Genomic DNA, 20536 nt, shown 5'->3' on the forward strand with positions numbered 1-20536 from the left:
TAAGCATTCTGCCCTAATGTGCTCTCTTCCTCCAAATGATCATTTCCAAAAGAGATGTAAAACTGGACACATTCACAGGCGCGGTCCTTCCACTTTGTTGTCCTTTCCTTACTACTTTAAGGAATAATGATACAATAAATGCTTTTACAGATATGGTTTAACTGTTCCAAATAGTACAGATATAAAACAAGATTAAGGAATCAGAAATTATAAAAATTTATCTCTCTTCATTCCTTTTTCTCTTAGATTTCCTGTATGAGCACAGGAGATTTCGAAGTCACCACTGCTGTTTATACCCAAATCTTTTAAAAATAACCTAGAGTCGAAATTTCACCATACAGATTTAAAAATTAGTTTACTTTATAACCAAGTGATAATTTCACTCTGGGGCATTATTTTTGACATAAGAGATGGAAACACTTTTCCTCTGCTAAATTAGGTACTTTGAAATCTGGAAGAGGAGTAATAAAGAGGAATACACAGCTCTCTACTGTGTAATTGTGACTTTCCCTATTCCCCAACAAGATGACAAGACTCATAAAAGTCAGGAGATGGGACAATAAAAGGCTCTAGATCTAGATCTCCTATGATATTTGGAAGTCAGAAATCATGTGGCACTTCTCAAAAGAAACAAAAATATTGCTGTAAAGGGAAATAGTTGGGAAATTGCACTACCTGGACTCACATTTTGGTCACTAATTAAAGGTAGATGCTTTTTAGGAATTAAGCAAGAACAGGTGCATCACAGGATGGAGGACCAGACATACTGGTAAGGCCAATTTCTGCCTCAATTAGTCTTTAAATTTTCCCTAAATATTTTTCTGTTTTCTTTCTTTTTGGTTTTTCAAAGACAAAGTAGAACTGAAATGATGACAGGAAAAATAAACAAAACAAAAACCATCACACTGTAGGACTATCAGGTCACATTTCAAGTCCATCTGCTCCAGAACTCCATAAAACATTGGCCCTTTGCTCACTTCAACACACAGTCTCTTGCAGAGTAAGAATTGCATGTTTAAGTCTTTGTGCTCTGCTTACAGTCCTTTTTCTTTTTTTTCCATGTCCTAGCTACATTTCACAAAAAGTTCCAAGCTTTGTTCAAGCACAGCTTTCAATGAAAGAAGACTGACAATGAGATGAGAGTCTTTTATAAAACCAAACTGAAAACTTTTCTTGAAACATCCTTCTGGGACCCTTCTTGTCCTTGGGCAGGATTTTTGCATGTAAGTAGGAGATAATGCGGGCTGAAGAGATCTCTTTTTAAAAGTTTTTCTAATTTTCATTAGGCTGGTTCACATGAGTTCTCTGGGCCCCTCAGTGGAGGATTTTAATCACATAGTGTCTTTTGTGCTACAGTGATCACAATGCTAATCTCTGTAATTCCACATTTGGGAGACCACTTTTCAAAGTGTAAACAACTGACAGTGACTTCAGAAAGAACATTTTTCCAGAGGGAATGAAAGAGTAGAGTCACAGAGAAGCATCATAAGCCAAAAACTGGAAAAAAAATTCCCATGATTGTACAAGAAAAAATAAACCATCCTCAACTTCCTTCCCTTGTGCTGTAGAATGTGCATGAATAAAATACAGGTGAATAATTTGTGAAGGAGAAAACTTTGCCCCTTTGATCAGACTCAACCATCCAGATAAAGCCAATCTGGAAAAAAAAGCTCATAACTTTAAAGAAAAATGTAATTCCTAAGGATCTTCAAGTGTGATAAATGGCAAGAGCTCTGAGGTAGTGGTGGAGTTGTGTTTTAATGCTATTTAATAGCATTTGCTATTAACATAATTTATACAAGGATGTTACTGATTTTTAATTCCTTGAAAAGATGATCTTTCATAAAACCAGTATTAATGAAATCCTTTATACCATTATGTCAGCTTGCAGCTGACTTCATGGGATCTATGCTTCAAGTGACAAAATGCTACAGCACCTGACTAAATTTAGGAAGAAAAAGAGAAAGGCAGACCTATAAACATTGTCCACACAAAGAAAAAAATGAAGGCATCATGCCAGTTCTTGCATTAGCTATCCCAAATATCTTAAGATATTTCTCCCACCTCAATAAATTTACACTGCACTATTAACAATGGCATAACTCCTGCACTCTTGATTTCAGGATGCAATACCATTGTTGCTTCAGTGCTCTAACATAGAAAATTTCTATAAATCTGGCAAAATTATGAAATGCAGTCTGAAAATGTAGCAAGGAGCTGAATTTGGAACAATGCACCTTCTATGTTTGCCATGCTTCCATATTTCTTCAAATACATACCACAGAGGGTTACAGGACTTTAATCTACAAGGCCAGAAAATTGCAAGATAATTCTTTTTTTTGTCCACACCAGAAAGGTACAGCATTACAATGAATGCAACTCTCTTAACCTTTTTTAAATTATCTTACCTACTCTTTGTACTTTTATATAAGAACTACTATATGTTCATTTGCATATTGCTCATCTCTTCCTCTAGTTTGGAACATGATGTACTTTAGCATTTCATGAACTATCCTATTTATTACAGAACAGTTAAAGGACCTCAGATCAAAAGGAAAGTACTATACTTCAGTGACTGTGTCATGGTATGTTCATTAGAAATTTATATATATGTCGTAAAAAAATTATGAAATGCAAGGTTTTAGGATTATGGTGGTGAAAATAGTTCCTGGTACATCACAGAAAGCTAAGGACTGGTAAGATTTCTGATTGAGATTTTCTTTGGTGAATATAACTTATCAAGAAAATCTCTTATAAGCACCAAGAAAGCATTAGATATTTTGTGTAAAAATTTAAGGTTTAGCTATTCAAGACTTCACAAATACTCAGGCAGCTCTTAGGACCCCTAGTCATAACAACTTTAAAGATATGATCGAATCCTCACTGAAGTGCCTTTGCATTTAACAAGGGTTGGTTCCTTGCCTGTCCCTCCAACAGGTTATGCAAGATTGGGTTCAATTTTTTTTCACTTCCACCATTTACAAAATTTCTCAGGATCCTCTAACCTCAACACTCCACAGGCTTGCAGATCACTCTGGAAGGCATGAGGAGAATGGAGAAGAGAGGATGGATGGAAAATGCTCTACCTCCCCTCTTTTTTCTCCCCTCTGCACAGTTGATTGATCAATCAACCTAATCTGCCCAGTCCACCCAGTCTTCATGACCAAATAGAAAGTGGCTATAGAGTGCACATATCATTTCTATAATACTTTGTTCCCTGAGTATGTTTGCCACAACTTCTTGAGACCAATCAGGCAGATCAGTGAGGTGATGAATGCCTTTGATATAATTGAATATAAAATATAATTGAATTTTAAAAATAGTGATTGGAATAACACAAGTCTACATTTAGCACTAGAGGCTAAAGTATGTGCTACAGAAGCTTCATCCATGCAGGTATTTGTACACTGTGGATGATGACTGTTGTCAGCAAGGGCAGTGAGGGCTGAAGGAAAGAGCAGCTAATGTTTTAAGAAACAAGTATCTTCTGCATGGTTTTAGTACCACATATTCCAAGATCATATTCTTACTTTGAGGTGTTGGCAAAAGAAACTGCTGTCCAGGGGTCAGATATGGACTGACACTTCAACTGAATGGTTTACAATGACAGGAATTTTTTTCTATATTAATATTGCACAACTTTTAAGAAGAGTACTAATGTGTGATTCATAAAAGGGATTTTACTGGCCCACTCAATACTCAAAGAGGAGAAGATTTCCCATTTGGGCTTAAAGTGTTCTCAAAGTTTTGACAAATTGTGTAAGACAATCAAACTTAATTCCTTATGACTAATCAAATCAAACTACATTCACTTTAATTCTGTAGGAGTGCCTCAATTCAGGGGTTTACTGCTTTTTTTCCCCTTTTAACATCCTTAGTTAATTCATATGAACATTTTTGAGAATTGCTTTATAGAGAACACTTATGCATTAATTCCTCTCTCATTATTCATCATTAAACAATTTCATTACTGTCCCAAGTGTATTCAAACTTCACAATACCACACCCTTTTCAGGGTCTGTTTCATTTTGGAATATCTGCAGTGCACCTTAAACCACTGAGAGAAGTATCATAGTAGTGGTAGAAGTAGTAGTGGTAGTAGTAGATAGTAGTGGTAATGGTGGTTGTAGTTAGAAGGAAAATTTAAATGTGGCCTAGAATTACAAGGAGGAGATGATCCTTGGGATAATTCAAAAAATCACAGTAGAATTACATTGAGGTAGAGTTGAGATTCCAGAGATTAAGGAGCAGAAATTATTAAATTTTATGCTCCAAAACCAGGAAGTATTTGCATGGATGTCTAATTCATAAACATGTATGAATTATTAAAATTCATAATAATAAAATTCATTCAAAAATAAAATAATTATTAATTATTTATTAAAATTCATAAATGAATTTTTACTTCATTACAAATGCAAACTTCCCTCTGATATGCTGGTTTTCCCATATACTGTTTTCCACAGTATTGCCAATCACAAAATCCATATCTGTATGATGTTATCTCTTTGTTTTGACTGGAGCTTCAGGAGAATTAAGACTGCTGAAGACCTCATGCTCCTTCCTTGAGGATTTCTGCAGCCTTTTCAATTTCATTTTGGCTTGCTGATTTGCTCTCTAGCACCAGAACTTCCAAATTAGATAAAATAGAAATGTAGAACCTGCCTGAGAGCAGTCTGCACTATGAGAGCGGGCAGCTGCTTACCTGTTTGACCGCGTAGAGGAGGCGCCCGTAGCAGTACATCATGACCATCACGGGGACAGCCAAGCAGAAGATGAACAGACAGATGATGTAGGACGTGGACTCAGCCGACTCTGAGGACCAGCGTACTGAACAGCTTGTGCCTGCACCTTCTACCCCATAACTGCTCCAACCAAGCAGAGGTGGCACAGTCCAGACCAAGGAATAAATCCAAGAACCACCAACTGCCAGCAGAGCCTTGCGGAAATCATCGCTGCGCTTGTGGCACAGGGTGAGAGTGCTGTAGCGCTCGTAGGACAGCACGGCCAGGGAGATCAGCGACACGACACCTGCAATGAACCAAGCAATATAAATGCTTACTTCCATTATTTTGCATGTATCCATTCCAAATCCCAAGAAAGCAGATGGGTTTTTTGGTTATTATATATTTGAAGCAACAGTGAAACAATTTCCATTATTCTCTATACGTTAATCCTCACTGCTCCTGGTTGCTCTGTCCATCCTGTCAAATTTTGTTTAACTCAGATTTATCTTACATTGGAAGATTTTTATATTTGACAGATATCCATCTTCTAGTCAGGTTTTCAGCTTTATCTGTTTTAGTATTACTCAGGAGAAATCCATTTTCTATCTGAGCTAATAAAATTGTGAAAGATTCCCTTGATAAGGACTATTCAACTTTTAAAATCCATGAGCATTTTCAAATAGTGTATTGACTTTTACAGGGAAAAAGAAAACAAAAAGCCACATATTTAAGACTGGGAACCCCAAAGTGAAAGAAGTTTTTTCTTCTTTTGCTCTCCCCATCAGCTAGATGAACCTTCAGTTTTGACCACCCATATATGGAAAAAACCGACAACAACATCATGACTGGGATATGGCAAGTTGCAACTTTATTTTCATATATATTAGACAATCAGGTTTAAAAGTGATTTAGGTTATTATTAAGCCCTAAGTGTCATAAATCCATTATATCTTGCAGAGGAAGGCTTTAAAATTCTGGTTGTAGGATATTTCCATTCTCTTTTTTAAGGTTTGGGATCCAACCCCCTCTTCAAAACTGTATGGTTTTCCATGGTAGGTTCTTAGTCACAACTTAATGGAGAGGGGTTTGTTATTTCCTATGGTTTTATTCTCCTTGCAGCTTCCTTGAAATTCGGTGTGACACAACACTGGATACCACTCCCAGGACTTATGACAGAAGGAACTTGTTTGAAGAGCTTTAAAACCATATTTTAAAACCATATTTTCCAATATGCTTTCCAGTCCCCTTCCTTTTGCTCCTGTAAGAAGAAAAACCTGAATAGATCAATGTCAGTCCAGCTCTTTCCAAGAGTTTTTTCTTGATCTTTGCTATTAGCAACAGCACTGAGATATATAGCCTGCCAAAATTCTTTGCTTTTGAGTGGTACCTACTCCCAGCAAATGGGTTAAAAGAAAAGGTGTTCTTCAGGGCAATCCATAACTGCAATCCATTTTCCCCATTTAACTGTCAGCTTCTCCTGTAGCTCCTTCCCAGGCATGGAATAGAGGTGAGTCAGAGACTTCCCTTGGGAATAGCACTACTCTATCCTTTACCTGGGAATAAAACCCACACACAGACCCACACAGGGCACAGTGGGATATTTTCCCCAGGCACAGCATTTTGCTCCACTTTTCCTTACAATTCTGTGACTCATTTCTGAGTTAACTGGATGCAGGCACAGCTATTTCTGTCATTCTGACAATTTGCAGTTACTTAATGCAGAGCTGGGTAGGCAAAGGACCCATGGGAAATGCAAGCACTGCTTGCTGCAATAGGATGCCTTATTTCTCAGGGGGAAAGAAAGCAAAAGGGTGTGAGGAGAAGGCAACTTTTGAAGAAGAAAATTTCTTTCTTGTTACAAGAGTCTACTAAATTATTTTCCGTACTAGGAAGTCAGCCCTAAAGAGTAGATACATTTACAGCTGTAATAGCTCCACTAAATTCAAGTGACTTATAAACTGGCTTTAAAGCTAGGCTACTTTAGAGACAGGGAGACTTTCTCACCATCCCTCACCTAGGCTGATTTCCTACATAACACCACTCTTGAAAGCCCTTGGACTCAAAAGCAAAGAATCTACTACTCTCTTCATGCTCCCAGCCCACACTTAATTATCTTCACTTTCTTAGCATTGCTGCTTTCCATATTTTTATCTGCTTGACTAAAGAGCTCCTTTCTATCAAAAACATTTAGCTCATGTAGGCACCTAAGGCAAAAATCCAGACTTTATATTTGAAACTTAGGCCTCTGTCAGGTGTTACAGATCTATTTCTGTTCTTTAGATTTGACAATCATGGACTAACAGAAAACTGTCTCAGGAACAAGAAATCTCTCCCTTCCCAGCTGGGTGCTGTACAGCAAGGATCTATTGTTCTCACTGTACCTCTGATGGCAATTGAGACTGCATTTTCCCTACTTTGATGAGATAGCAAGTGAGCTGTACTTTTGTTGAGCATATCCTACATTCCTGCATGTGTGGGGCTGCCTAGAAAATCCAGACAGGATGTTCAGATTTCTCTAGCTTGGGGCCCTGCTTCCTGGATTTCTGCTTTCACCCTGGGGCTCTCAGGTCCAGCCTGGCTGCCAGCTCTGCCTGCTCATCCCTGTGGCTGTGCCACTGCCCAGCAGCTTCTTGTGGTGTGTATTGTCATGATTTATGGCATAATTTACTCTTCCTCTCATCTTCACCTATTGCCAAAGGAAGCTGCTTAGCTTTTCTTACACTGGTATTTATGATGGATGGCTCTACGGCATGGCTCTGAAGACAATTGACCATGAATGCAGGATACTTGTTTTCAGACGCAGAAAAGTTCTGTCTTACACCGGCATAGAATTAATGTTCAGATAGTAAATTAGGATCATGGTGATGTCAGTCAAGAATGAATCAAATATTAGCTATCAGACAAACACACAAAAGTTGCTTTTAAATTAGAGAAAATAATTTTCTTCTCTATCTAGAAGAAAATTCATTACATTTAATTGCACATCTTGGCAGGAGCCAATTCATCTTTGCTCACCTTATTTTTGAGTCCCACTGACATGACACAAACTACACTTTTCTCTGGAGGACAAAAATTGTAATTTATGGAATGCCAGACCACAAAAGTTCATGAAAAAATTCCATTATTTTTGAGTTTGGCACAGTAAGACTTCAAGGTTTGAACTTTTTAATAACACTACAATTAATACCACTACACACTGACTTCTATTACTTTCAAGACAGGGGAAAATGAGGAGTACACTGAAGAGGTAGTTCATAAGAGATAAAAGAATTCAACATTCTTTATGTGGTTCAAACTTAGTAAGTCCAACTAACTTTTCAGAAAAATTATAATTACTTTGAAAGAACTGGTGCTTTGAAAGACAAAAATATAAATTCAAATCCAAAATCAAAATAAAAAAATAACAAGTAGCTTTTTCCAACAGTGAGATACATTTTGTTGAATTGGCTGCGACTAATTAAAACACCTATTACCCAGGTGAGGAAGAAATAGGAACAATAGAGGCCGCTGTAACCCTCCCTGAGTTTGCTTTGTGTGACATTGGGCAGTGAAGACAAAGTCACAAGATGTGCCCCAACACTGCAGCTGCATCCAACCTTGCTGATAGAGGGCATTTCACCTTAACGCAGAAGCCAAGACTGATCAAAACCAAACTACATCAAGAGCAACCTTGTTGCAATGCTGGGACTGAGGAGCTCCAGCGTCCCTGGTTGCTAAGAATATTCTCAGCTTTTTAATTAAAACAAAAAACCAAGCAAACATTTTTTTTAATCTCACTCTTTTATTAGTTCAGTAACTGAATCCTAAAAATACACCACTATCCTTTCATCAATTATAACAGATACTCATGTGTTGGACTGAAACAACATTATTTTGTAGAAAAGGCAAAACCAGGTTTTGTGTTCAGTACTTAATTTAACAATGGCTGGAAACGAAATATGAAGATCAGGCGTGCATGACCTGTCACCTTGCAGTGAATGAGCTGCCAGCAAAAAAACTGATGGTTGCCTTGTCCTTTACATGCTATTCTTTAGCACTCAGTGTCATCCTCTCCATAATTTTTCCAGGTACTGATTTTAGATTAACAGGCTTGTAGTTTCCTCAGCCCTTCCTCATGACCTTCTTGTAATCTGTTTTGGCTAAAGTGGAATAAAGCCTCCCAGTTTTCATTATGCCTCCTAGCTTTGCATACAGAGTTTTCTTAATGCCAGGTGCATTTAACTGTAGTGACCTTTGCTAGAAATCCTGCAGCTATCTGGTATTCTATTTTATGCACTATCTGTTGTAGTCGGAGGAACTAGTGAGAATCTCAGCTTAAAAACAAAATGCAATTAAATACTTTAGGATTGTCTCTAAAGAAAAGACTTGAGTGCAATCTCCATGGCCTTAACAACCAGAAAACAAATTAAAAAAATTAATGCAAGCTATAAAAAGAAGAAAATAATTGTAATTTTTTATGCCAATGTTTCATTTATTGAGTAGTAACATTTATGACTGTGTAGACTGTGTATATTAATTTCAAATGAATAATTTTTCCTAGAACTGCAACAAAATTAGGTTCACAAATTGCAAATCTAAATGGAATTTGCTTCCAACAAACATTTAGAGCCTCAAGCTGATACCTAGACAAATAACTCCACAGGAGTCAATCATACTGAGAAATGTAATTTGCTCCCCCAACATTTCATGTGCACATAGGAACAAAAATTAGATTCTCACTGAACAGTACCGAAAAATGTCAAAAATTCCTGCATGCAGATTGCATTACAGGAATAGATAATTATTCAAAAGTTAACCATGGAAATAAGTGACTTTGATACTAGCTGGATGTGGAGCATAAACCTTGCTACATGGCAATTAGGTGCAGTGAGTAGAGTGCACGAAACTAAATTTGAAGTCATAAACCAGGACAGACATCTATTTATAGGGCTATCATCTGAAACATTATCTATTCTTTACTTTTATTTAAGGATCTGTACATTTCTCCCTGGCAGCACAGCAGAGAGTATGCTGTAAAAGGCTCAGCAAATCATTACACTTTGTTCCCATGGGTTCTATCTAAAAGTGTTACATTTTCTTATTCATTTTTGATGGTTTATGCTGCTCACTGATGTAGTAGTAACCGGAAAGGGGATGCAGCTCACCCATGGTCAGGAGGCTATGAAAAACTGAGAATCCCAGGAATTCAGCCTACACTGGATCAACGTTTTGACTTCTAATTTAGACATACTTGCCCTCTCAAATGGCCTGTAGTTCATTAGACTACATCATGGTTTGAGTCCTGGGGCTTCCTGGAGCAGTCCTGATTGTACGTTGAAAGGGATATCCTCCACTACGTTCCAGTTATCAACATTGACCAAGGGCAATGAAAAGAAAACACAGGTAACCTTAGGCAGACTGAGAATGGAGGGATACAATAGCACCTTCTTCAACAAAAAATTAATGGAGAAAAACTAAATTCAAGTGCTTGCAAAAACCCAAGACAGATTTTCCACACCCAGCCTCCATGAAGGTTGATTTTACCCACTCACAGGCATTGTCTCATAGTTTTCATTCACTCACACTCTCACACCCACAGGGTCTGTGCTTAAGAGGTCCTGTCTAGAATTTCTTTTTGTGCAACATAGAGAACAAGAGACTCCAGCTATCAGAAATCCTTCACTGCTTACAAATCCTGCCTGTAAATGTCTTGTACATCTGAGGCAAGACTGCTGCACCCTGTTGGCATTTCCTTGAGGTCATGCTTCTCTCAGTGGGTGCAGGATCCTCCACCCATGAGTATTAATACTGTTATTGTCAGCACACAATCCTTCAGGCTTGGCTGAATCAATACCTTTCACTGCTGGAAACAAAGCTCTCTTTTACCTGCTCAAACTGTTTTCACTCTTCTGCTGGGCTGTCTTCAGGCCTTTACAACCCCTTTCCCTCCCTGCATCCTGTGTACCAACCTCAGTAACTATCACGGTTTAACAAAGTCTGGTTTTCAGTTGGGGGGGAAAGTCCACAGGTTGTGGGGGTGGTTCCCTGTGGGGATCTGGCAGAGCTGATCAGCTGGCTAGTTTTGAAGATTGACACCTGGTTAAATCACCTAAAAGAGCTTAACATGCCTCTATGGAAAAGCACATTTAAGAGCGAACAAAACCTGGGAAAAAGCTCTCTGGCTTCCAGCCTTTGAACAGGTAACTGGGCACTGGCCTGGCAGGGCCTGGCCGGGCTCTGCTGTGGCACTGGCCGAGCTGGCCCCCACGGCCTGGTCGGTGCATGGCTCAGCTGGGATTTCTGCTGCTGCCATGCCTGGCCATGCTACTGGAACTATCCCAATGCTGTGAGCAACCATGTGGCCAGGACTCTCCACCAGGAGTGGCCCCACAGCTGGCACTGGGGGAGGCCCCAAGACCAGGAGCAGCCATGTGGCCAGGACTGCCCGGCTGAAACCCACATGCCTAGGGTAGTGCCATGTGGCCACAGCTCTCTCAGCATGGTCAAATGGACTTTGTTTATCCCAGTAAAAGCACCAGGAGTGGCCCTGTGGCCAGTGCTGGGGTGGGAGCAAGGCCAGAAGCAGCCTGGGGTCGGAAGTGGCTACCGCTGGCCTGGTGCAGCAGTGGCCACATGGCTGGGATTGCACGGCCAAAATCACCACAAGTGGAGCAGCACTGCACAGCTGTGGCTATCTCACCGCCATGAGACTTTGTTTAGCCACTTTTAGCCAGTTATGCTGCGGACAGAAAGACAAAAGCAGCGGCAGCAGGCTTTTTTTCTTTTTCCTGGCACCCTGCATGCAGGAAAAGTGCAGGGTGGCGCCGGGAGCCAGCATGGCTTGATGATGCAGTGCCAGTGGGGACCACAAGATTGGCAGCGAAAGACACAGCAATTCCTTGATTGCAGAGTCTGGACGAGATCGACCTTTCAGCACTGAGGAACACTATAAAAACTGTTTCAATTGATAAAGCTTGAGAACAAATGAACCTATAAACACCAATTCTCTCCCGAATCAGGAGAAGGAAAGGGTGAAGACATGTAGAGGAAACAACATGTGACACTGAGGTCAGTGAAGAAGGAGTCGAATGCTAGATGGGAAGGGATTGAGGAGATGCCTTAGTCTTGGGATGAAATTCTTTTGTAAGGCTGTGGTGAAGATATATTTGATATATCAGACTTTGTTTTTCCCAGTAATTCCTGGAATGCACTGGGGGGGTGTAGTGTTCTAACTACAGCTGTGAGCAGAAGAACCAGTATTGAAATAAGCAGATGTTGCAGTAGCTGTGATTTAAATGACAACCTTGAACAGAGAAAGATAAGAGAGATGAGAAACAGTGCCCCAGGGATAGAAGAAGAAATCCTGTGTTCCCAGAGATAAAAGAAGAGAACCTTTGTTTTCATGCTAGAACAGCTTATTCTTAAAATAGCACCCCAATAAGGTGACGTGGCCCATGAAAGCAGCTGTCGGAAAGCCGCAAGGTATGGGAGAGACTTTAACACTGCAAACAGACTTTCCTTTCCCCGGTGGGTGATTCACTGTTACACCAAAGCCACTAGAGAAGAGTTTATTGTGGAGAAGTCTCCGTGGCATGGCAAGAGAGACTCCTCTCCCTAAGAGAACTGAAGAAAGACTATCATAGAGGTGGTAAACTGACTTAAAGTTCTATGTATTGTCTCTTTATGTTGTCAGTGGGAAAGAAAAGAGGGTGTGGGGGAGGAGAAGTGTTCTGAACGTTTATTCTGATTTTTATTATCTTTTTCTTTTAGTTCTGTTAATAAAGTTTTCTTTATAGCCCTTAAAGTTTTGAGCCTATTCTGCCCTCCTCCTAACCCACATCTCACAGCAGGAAATGAGTAAATAATTCTAGTGGGTCCACTGGCATTTGGTCAGCACTAAACCCACTACACTAATTGGTGCATTATCCGGAAAACTCAGATTGGCGAACCAAAAACCACTACAGTAACCCCACAGCAAATCCACACACACCCCAGTACCACTGCAGCCCACATCCAGCCCAAACTCAGCTGCTGAGACAGAGACAGGGTAAAATGCAGCTAAGCGCCTGGTACAAGGCATGGAACCAGGGTGTACCTGGCTGTTCTGCTACTGAGCCCCACTGCAGGACGGTGCAAGCTGAGCACCCTTGGGGGTGCATCTGACCATCTGCTAGCCATGTACAAAATGTAGAGGGGAAATCAAAGGGATAGTAAGTGATACTAAGTTCCCACATGGCATCCACATGACCTTCTAATTACTCCAGAGGGGCCTGCCTCTGCCCCATGGCAGAGGTTAACCAACAGCAACTCCCACCATTGCTGCTTAAATGTGTTGCTGAATGAAGAGAAAACAATGCTGCTTCATATATTCACAAGACTCCATTTATGTATGTGTGTGCATGTAATACCCACTCCTGGGGGGCAGTTTTCACATAATATCCTAGTGCGGTGATTTAACACCAGCCAGAAATGAATCTCTAAATAAGCCACTCCTCTTCCCTGAACCCTTGTGGCAAGAGAGGGACAAAGGCAGGGACTACAGGTAGAGATAATAATTTATTGAAGGCAAACAGCAATGGAATCAGAAAAGCACAGTAATAGCAGCAATGTTAATAACAAAAGTATACAAAAAGAGAAGGTGCTTTACACACGAGGAGTTGTTCATTACCTCAGCTTAGCTCTGCATGGCCTCCAGGACAAAGTCAGGGTGGTGGCCGTTCCCATGCCCAGCACCACATGGTTTCTCCAGATGAAGAAAAGCTGTTGGGCACTATCTGCAGCCAGCACTCCTGTTCCCAAGCCTGAGACAACGAAAATCACGATGGACAAATCCCCCAAAAGCTGGATAATCTGTGCTGTGTTGCCTGGTTTTTTTCCAGATCGCTGTGCTCCACTGGTTCAGTTCCAAGCAACATGGCCACTTTGAACTGTTCTACCTTGCTCCACCTGGCTCCACTCTGCTCCTTTTGGCTCAGCTTGGCTGGAACCAGGCTCCCCTCCACCCCTGTTTCCTGCAGATGCTTCCTGCACCGGTGCTGCTTTTCAGCCCAATGTCTTGGAGGCAAGGCTGCCACTTTTTCAGGACCATGTCTCCAAGCCATGTCTTGGAGGAACTGGGAAGGGGACAGGCAGTGGCAACAGAGGACAGGGTCCACACAGCTGATCCCAGCAATCCGCCCAGTGAAGAGTGAGACAAAATGACACACTTCTGGCGGGGGGCACTCACCTTTTATTTCTCCTGAAACCATGCCTGCAGCAATGATGTGAATGTTATGGAATAGCAACCTGGACACATCCAAACAGCGCTGAGCTACACCCCCTCTCCACAGCCAGGACACCGGGGAAGGGCATCATGCAGCTGGAAGTGCAAGAGGAACGTGAACCAGCAGCTGGCAGGCTTAGACCCACCAAAAGTTGGACACTTTCCTTTTGAAGTCAGGCCGCAATGCAGTGGTGAGCAGTGAACTCGGAGACGCAGCAAGCAAGGAAGAGCGCCGTGCTGGAAGGACATTGGTAGCAGTGGAAGAGGCATGCTCTGGTCTCCATTTACAAATGCTGTGCTGGTAAGTACCTAACAGGAGCAACACATAGGGCTCTCAGAAATGTTATGCATACTAATGTAGCTATGTTCCCTTCTTTCTAGTCCCTCATTTTTCAGCTGCTATATCTGCTGTTCCATTGACTGGAGAATATGCTAAAAAGCTCCGTGGCACAATAAGATGGAGGAAGTAAGATGCAGATACGCCCCAAGTTGAGAATATTGGGGAATCCTGTGCTGAGGTATTCTTCTGCCGTTTTTTCTGGATGATACCTTTCATTGTGCTTGCCCAAGGACTTAAACACAGAAGAACAGCAGTAAGAAACAGCTCTCTTCAAATGAAGCCTCTTAATACCTCAAATCTCAAGTTTTGAGCTTAATTACAAGTTGTTCTACTGAATGGTATTACATAAATATGTTATTGAGTTATACAGAACTCATTTGATCAGTGACTCAGTACTGTTTTCAAGGGAAATAACTTTCCTGAATATAAATGAAAGCATTTCTGACAGTTCTCTACAGAAATAAAATACTCCACACATGAAAATGAAACAAAAAATTTAAGCAACATAAAAGTCATGACATTTCCAACATATTTGTACTTCTGTATCTCCTTAGAAGTCTTTCTGAAAACATATCTTAGTATCATCTGCCAGGGACTATGCATGAAATACGATTTATAGGTCTAGTATTCACAAGAACGGTTTAGAAGCAGTAAGATGTAAAAAAAAAGAAACAGTCTTTTTCTAACGGTTGCTTATTCTTCAGGAGCAATTTTGTTCCTCTGGGCCAAAGTATCTTACCTAACAATTGCCACAGCATCACAGACTGTGTAAGAACAATCCATCATCACCTTTGTTTCCACTCTCTATATACCACTTAACATTAATACTTATAAGTAAAACTCTTGGGCTCTGCTTCCATTAAAACCAATACATTTCTTCCACAAAACCACAGTGGTACTCACTCCAGTAGCTGCTGCCATCACAGATTTCTTTGCAAGTGAGGAGGTAAGACTATTATAATCATAAAAGCAGAAACTTTCAAAAGCTGACTGATTGACTTGGTTTTCTCATAGCATATTGTCCTGGGGTGACTTCAAGATGCTGAATTGTATCCCCATTCATCTGTTTAACCCAGTAAAAAGTTCTGCATCTTTAAAACTAGATCTGAGAGCAAAGAGGGTAAGAAGGAAAAGTGGTGGAATTTTTTTTTCACAGCTGTATTCAAAACACAGAGATAAGCAGTGCTCTCGGAGTTCTCTGCTCTGCAGACAGACAGGGAGTTTCCCCTTGCTGTTTTTGCTGCTTTTTCTCTTGTTAGCTGAGGCCAGAAGGTTTTTCTGGAACTGTTCAGCCATTGTTCATTCCGGGAACACAAGGATTATTGTCTGGGGGCCCCCCAAGCTGCACTGTCCCTGGGTCACTGGACCTGAGCTCCAAAGAGAGAGACCCGAGCCCCAGAGAGACTGAGAGAAAGGCAAGGACACACCCACAACAAGGACTCAGAACTACAAAAGGACTCTCTGAATTTGCCATCTCTTCAGAACAACGAGAGGTTCCATTATTTAATATTATTCATTTTCTCATGTTTGTGAATACTTTGCTTGTTGAATCAACACTTTTTTGCCACTTTTCTTGAAGGAGATTTATGTCTCCCGAACCAGTGCAGGGAGGGGCCGCTTGAATGTGCTTTCTAGAGGGACCCCTTTGGAGGTTTCCTCCCAAATTTGCCCTAAACCAAGACACATATGCACTTAAGTAAAATATGAAAAACTCCTAAGTCACAGCATCACAGAGGAAAAAAGAACAAAACTTTTTAATTGTTTAAATAAAAATTAAAATTCCATTTTGCCTTCTAGCTCTGAGTCTCATGGTAGACATTTCATTGCTAGGGAAAAATTTATGTCATATACAGTCTCCAGTAAGGTTCTGCAGGTTACATTTCTTTTTCCATTATACTGGAAATGCCAAAAAGTGGCAGCAAGAATGTTGATTGGTCTGCAAAATCTGGGATAGGCAGCCTGGAATGAAAGAAATTCAGTTAAATTGATAGAAAACAGTTAAGTGTGATAGCAACTTTCATTGCCAGTAGGGCTAGTGGAAGGGTATCATAAAATGAGCAAATCTGACAGAGAAACAGGTGAGAGATTGTGAATATGGGATTTCACAAAATATTATCAAAGATTCTAGTTTTTGTTGAGGGGGGTTGGTGTTTGGGTTTTTTTTTTTCATTTTTTGAGATGAGAAACACAAATGAATATTCAGAACGGATTCAAACAGATCTGGAGAGTGGCAGACATATATGGATACTGCTCCTTCTTCACTAAACCTCCAGAACTTTGTCCACTTTTTCCTTTTCTGTACCAAACAAGAAAAAGAGATATATATTTTATGAGCCTGCATCCAACTGATTTTGGCAGAAGACTCTAAACCCTTCCAGAGATAAAAAGAAAGCCCACTGAACGTGGAAGATATTTAAGAATTAAGATGAATGGACTCAAAGTGAGGTCTGGTCTTGGAAGACAACCAACCAGTAGTAGTCTGACTTGCCTGAAGTTCAGTGAATAAAGGAATCACAGAAGAACTTTTATGATATAGCAAAACCACAATGTGAATATAACAACTGATAAGTTCAGGGCTAATATAAAGGATATGAACTTCAGAGGAATGGATGGATGCCTTAAAAACTGACAGAAGGAGCTGAGAATGGGGTGTGCTTCAAAACACTATTGGCTTTATTTGGATATGCCTATCAAATATTTATATGATAAACATAGAATAAATGGTTAAAAATTAAATATTCTTTAATAGACTCTTATTCTAGTTGCTTCCACATATTAATCACCAGAGCACAATTTCCTTTTGATTTTCAATGCATTAAAAGCATTTCTACTTATTTGAAATTGAGAAAATATTTCCCACAATAATTTGTTGAACCTTAGCAGTTACAACCATTTTCCAAATACAGGCTACCTCAGATATCAAACATTCACTTTGAATAGAAACAAATCCACCAATTGCCATTTATCTAATGCCTGCAATTTTCTGTTCTCTTTTGCTAAGATGACTTGGAATCATGAGTCCATCAGAACAGGCAATCATTCCCTTCTCCAAAGAATTATCCTCCTGCTTAACTCTAATGGCAGTCACAGTTTAAAATTGCACTTGAAAGAAATTACTGAAAAATCTCTGTTGGATCCAACCCTGCTGGGAGAAATATGACAATGAGCATTACTGGTCCTATTCAATAAATCTTTCTTTCTCTTCTCTCAATGGTCATTTCTGTGTTCCATCCTTTGTACAACTATACCCTTTCCTTTGTGTTTGGTGATATCTTCAATACAGACAGCATGTATTACTTTTAATAGGAAAAAAAAAATTTGGGGTTTTCCTCTTTCTTTCCCCCTCCTTTTCTGAATTTTTAAAGGTGTTTATTTTGTGCTTTGAAGGTGGTCTTAATTCCTAGCTGTATCTGGTGACTTAATGTGCATCACTGAGTACTAATATATTTTTCTGCAATGTTATTAATATGCCTATCCATCCAAACAACAAACTCCCAGTGGCATAAACAGTGCAAAGAATTCCCTTTTGCATCTCAATGATACCAGCATAGTACAAAAACATCCCTGAATGTTCACTTCTGTCTCACTTTCCATATGTTATCCAGGACCCCTTTGCATTCTGCAAAGTAGGCTGGCCTCGGCAAACTCAGCTTCACGACTTGGCTGCCTCCATATCAGTATATTTATTCTGCTGCCTTAAGGAATTGAAATAAGAAATGTCAGCACTAGATGGAGCTCCTGTACAGCAACATCTCAGGAAAACTCTTTGGGGCTTACATGTATAAGAAAAGCAGAAATGGATGTGCAGCCCTGATGTAGCAGCAGGATGCTCTCAGGGCAGTGAGGTTCACTGCTGCATCCCCATGGCCACACCATCCTGCAGGGCCCCCATCTCCTGCCAGGACTGCTCCTTTTGAAACGTGGGGGCATCCCCAGGAGCTTCCTTCATGCTGAGGATGTGCACAGCTGTAATACATCACATGCTGTCTCAGGGGGTTTCTGTATGTGGGACATGGCACCAAATCAGCTAAGAGGTGAAATGACAGTGTTAGCATCTGCTAGCCAGTGAGCCAAGCATCCACCAGAACACACAACCAACGTCTTTCCAATGAGCTCCTCCTTTTTCACTGAACCCAACCACTTATTTTTAATAATAAAGGTATGTTTATAAAGATTTTCTACAATCTGGGGGTTTCTTTGGCAGTTACCATTCCTAGGGGTGGAGCACACTACAAATACTAACTCTTCTGAGTCAAGTTTTTAATAAAATCTGGTGGTCAAACTGGTTTTTATTCTAATTAGATATTAACTGGTCAATAAATAGTCATATCTGATACTATGAATGCAGTCTCAAAATATGATGACCAGGCTTTACATTGTCTTTGAGCTGGGAGTTTCTTGCGCAGTTTTACAACCCCACAATCTCACATGATGTGGAGGTGAGCTGAAACACCAGAGAAGGCTGCTCCTGTCTCTATCCAAGATCATTGTGATGGCTGAAGGATGGGCAAAGATGAAAAGTAGTATTCCCCATTCCTTAACCCCTCCAAAGGACCTCAAAGAGGAGATCATTTGCTACATCCATTAAAAAATTAAATATAACCAATGCAGACAGAAATCCTTTGCAGGACATTTTCACCCAACCAGTTAGTCTAATCAACACTGCATAGATGGGTGGAAATTGCACTAGAAAGTGTAGTAGTGGAGGTGTGACATACTGGGGCAAGAGTGGCTATCATGGAAGGAAGCCATACCTTACTTAATTCATCAGAGGTCCTTGACAGTGCCATGCAGACAGGGATGATGCCTACTTGGATAAAACCTACTTCGATTTTCAAACAACTTTGACTAGCCCAAAGGCTTTTAAGGATAGTAAGCTGCCATGCAATAACAGATATCTTGATGTGAATGAATAATTAAATAGAGGTAGGAAATAAAAAGCAGGAGAAAAAAATTAGTTTTCTTAGTGGAATCTGTGGACAGCAAAGATCCCCATGGATCTGTGCTAGGCCGTGGGCTATTCATCACATTAATAAGTGATCTGGGGAAGATAGGAAAAAGTGACAAGTTTTCTGACCATACTACACAAAATAATTCAAAATCAACAAAACCTGACTGTGAAGTACTGCAGCACAGCCACATGAAATGGAGCCATCAAGCAAATGAGATGCAGTACTGATGTAAACTGCCACATGTGGAAGAAAACAGACCTGGCTTTAAATCCACAGCAATTGTTTCTGACTTACTGTTCTGCAAAGAGAGTTAGGATAGAGAACTTTACACAAACCACTTCCACTAAGCAGCATTGCTCAGCAACTTTTAGAAAAGCAAGCATCAGGACTTACTAGAACAGGAAAAGAGAGAAAAGAAAGAGAAAAGGTGGACAGGGAAAGATTATTTAGTGTTTCCTAAAATAAGTATGTTTTCAAATTAAATCATCAAGTTGGAGACTCAATAAACAAACTGGAGAAGGTACTTCTCTTTGCATAGCACATAGTTAATAAGTAGAATTCCTTTATATATTATATTGTGCATACCAAAATTTTGCAGGTTTCCTGGGAGCAAGGGAATGGGAGATAAACACGGGAGGACCTATTAGATTCAAAGGTACTGCTTCAGGGAAGATAGGTGTCCCTACACCACAAACCACAGGCTGTGGTACATATTGGAAAAATATCATTGGATGCTGAAAATTACCCCAGCTTTAAGTTTAGTATTCTAGAAGAATAGCTAGGTAAAACACTTTGAATGGCATATACTTGATATCTATACAAAAAACACTTTGCAAGGCATAACTTATTGAAATTATAAGAAAAAACAATTACAGCACCGTGAGAGAGGGTAATACCTACATGTATCTGATATCAGTATTTCTTTTCCAAAGGTCTGAGTGCCCACAACCCTAGAAAAGATATTAACTTGTAAAATTCTTACTCATTCTCAAATTCCTTGTTAAACATCACTTGGTGCACTGACCTATAGAGAGAAACTGCTCCATGAAGCAAACCAGATGGTGATATGCTACTATCTACTGCTCTTATCTCAGTGTATATTAAGCTAAGGCTTTATCTTGCCTCATAACCTGCTTTCTACCCATTAGAAAAAGTCTATTTAAATTCTGACCATATTTATCTGGCAGCCTTTCATCCTACTCCTGTGATGTGGTCTTTGCCTCTCTCAAGGATATTAAATAGAAATACATTTTCAATTTTGCGAAGTACACATAGT

The 20536-nt window shown here is 40.0% G+C and overlaps 1 protein-coding gene across 1 annotated transcript in view; it reads right to left on the reverse strand.

Annotated features, from left to right (window-relative positions):
- Positions 1–20536, reverse strand: part of LOC115903477 (pinopsin-like) — an 80316-nt gene that overhangs the window by 43542 nt on the left and 16238 nt on the right. Inside the window, exon 3 of the mRNA XM_030948029.1 lies at positions 4706–5031. Within this exon, the coding sequence (XP_030803889.1) occupies positions 4706–5031 (326 nt within the window). The remainder of the gene's footprint in view (positions 1–4705; positions 5032–20536) is intronic.

This window comes from Camarhynchus parvulus, chromosome 1, assembly GCF_901933205.1.
Source record: "Camarhynchus parvulus chromosome 1, STF_HiC, whole genome shotgun sequence".
Lineage (NCBI taxonomy): Eukaryota > Metazoa > Chordata > Aves > Passeriformes > Thraupidae > Camarhynchus > Camarhynchus parvulus.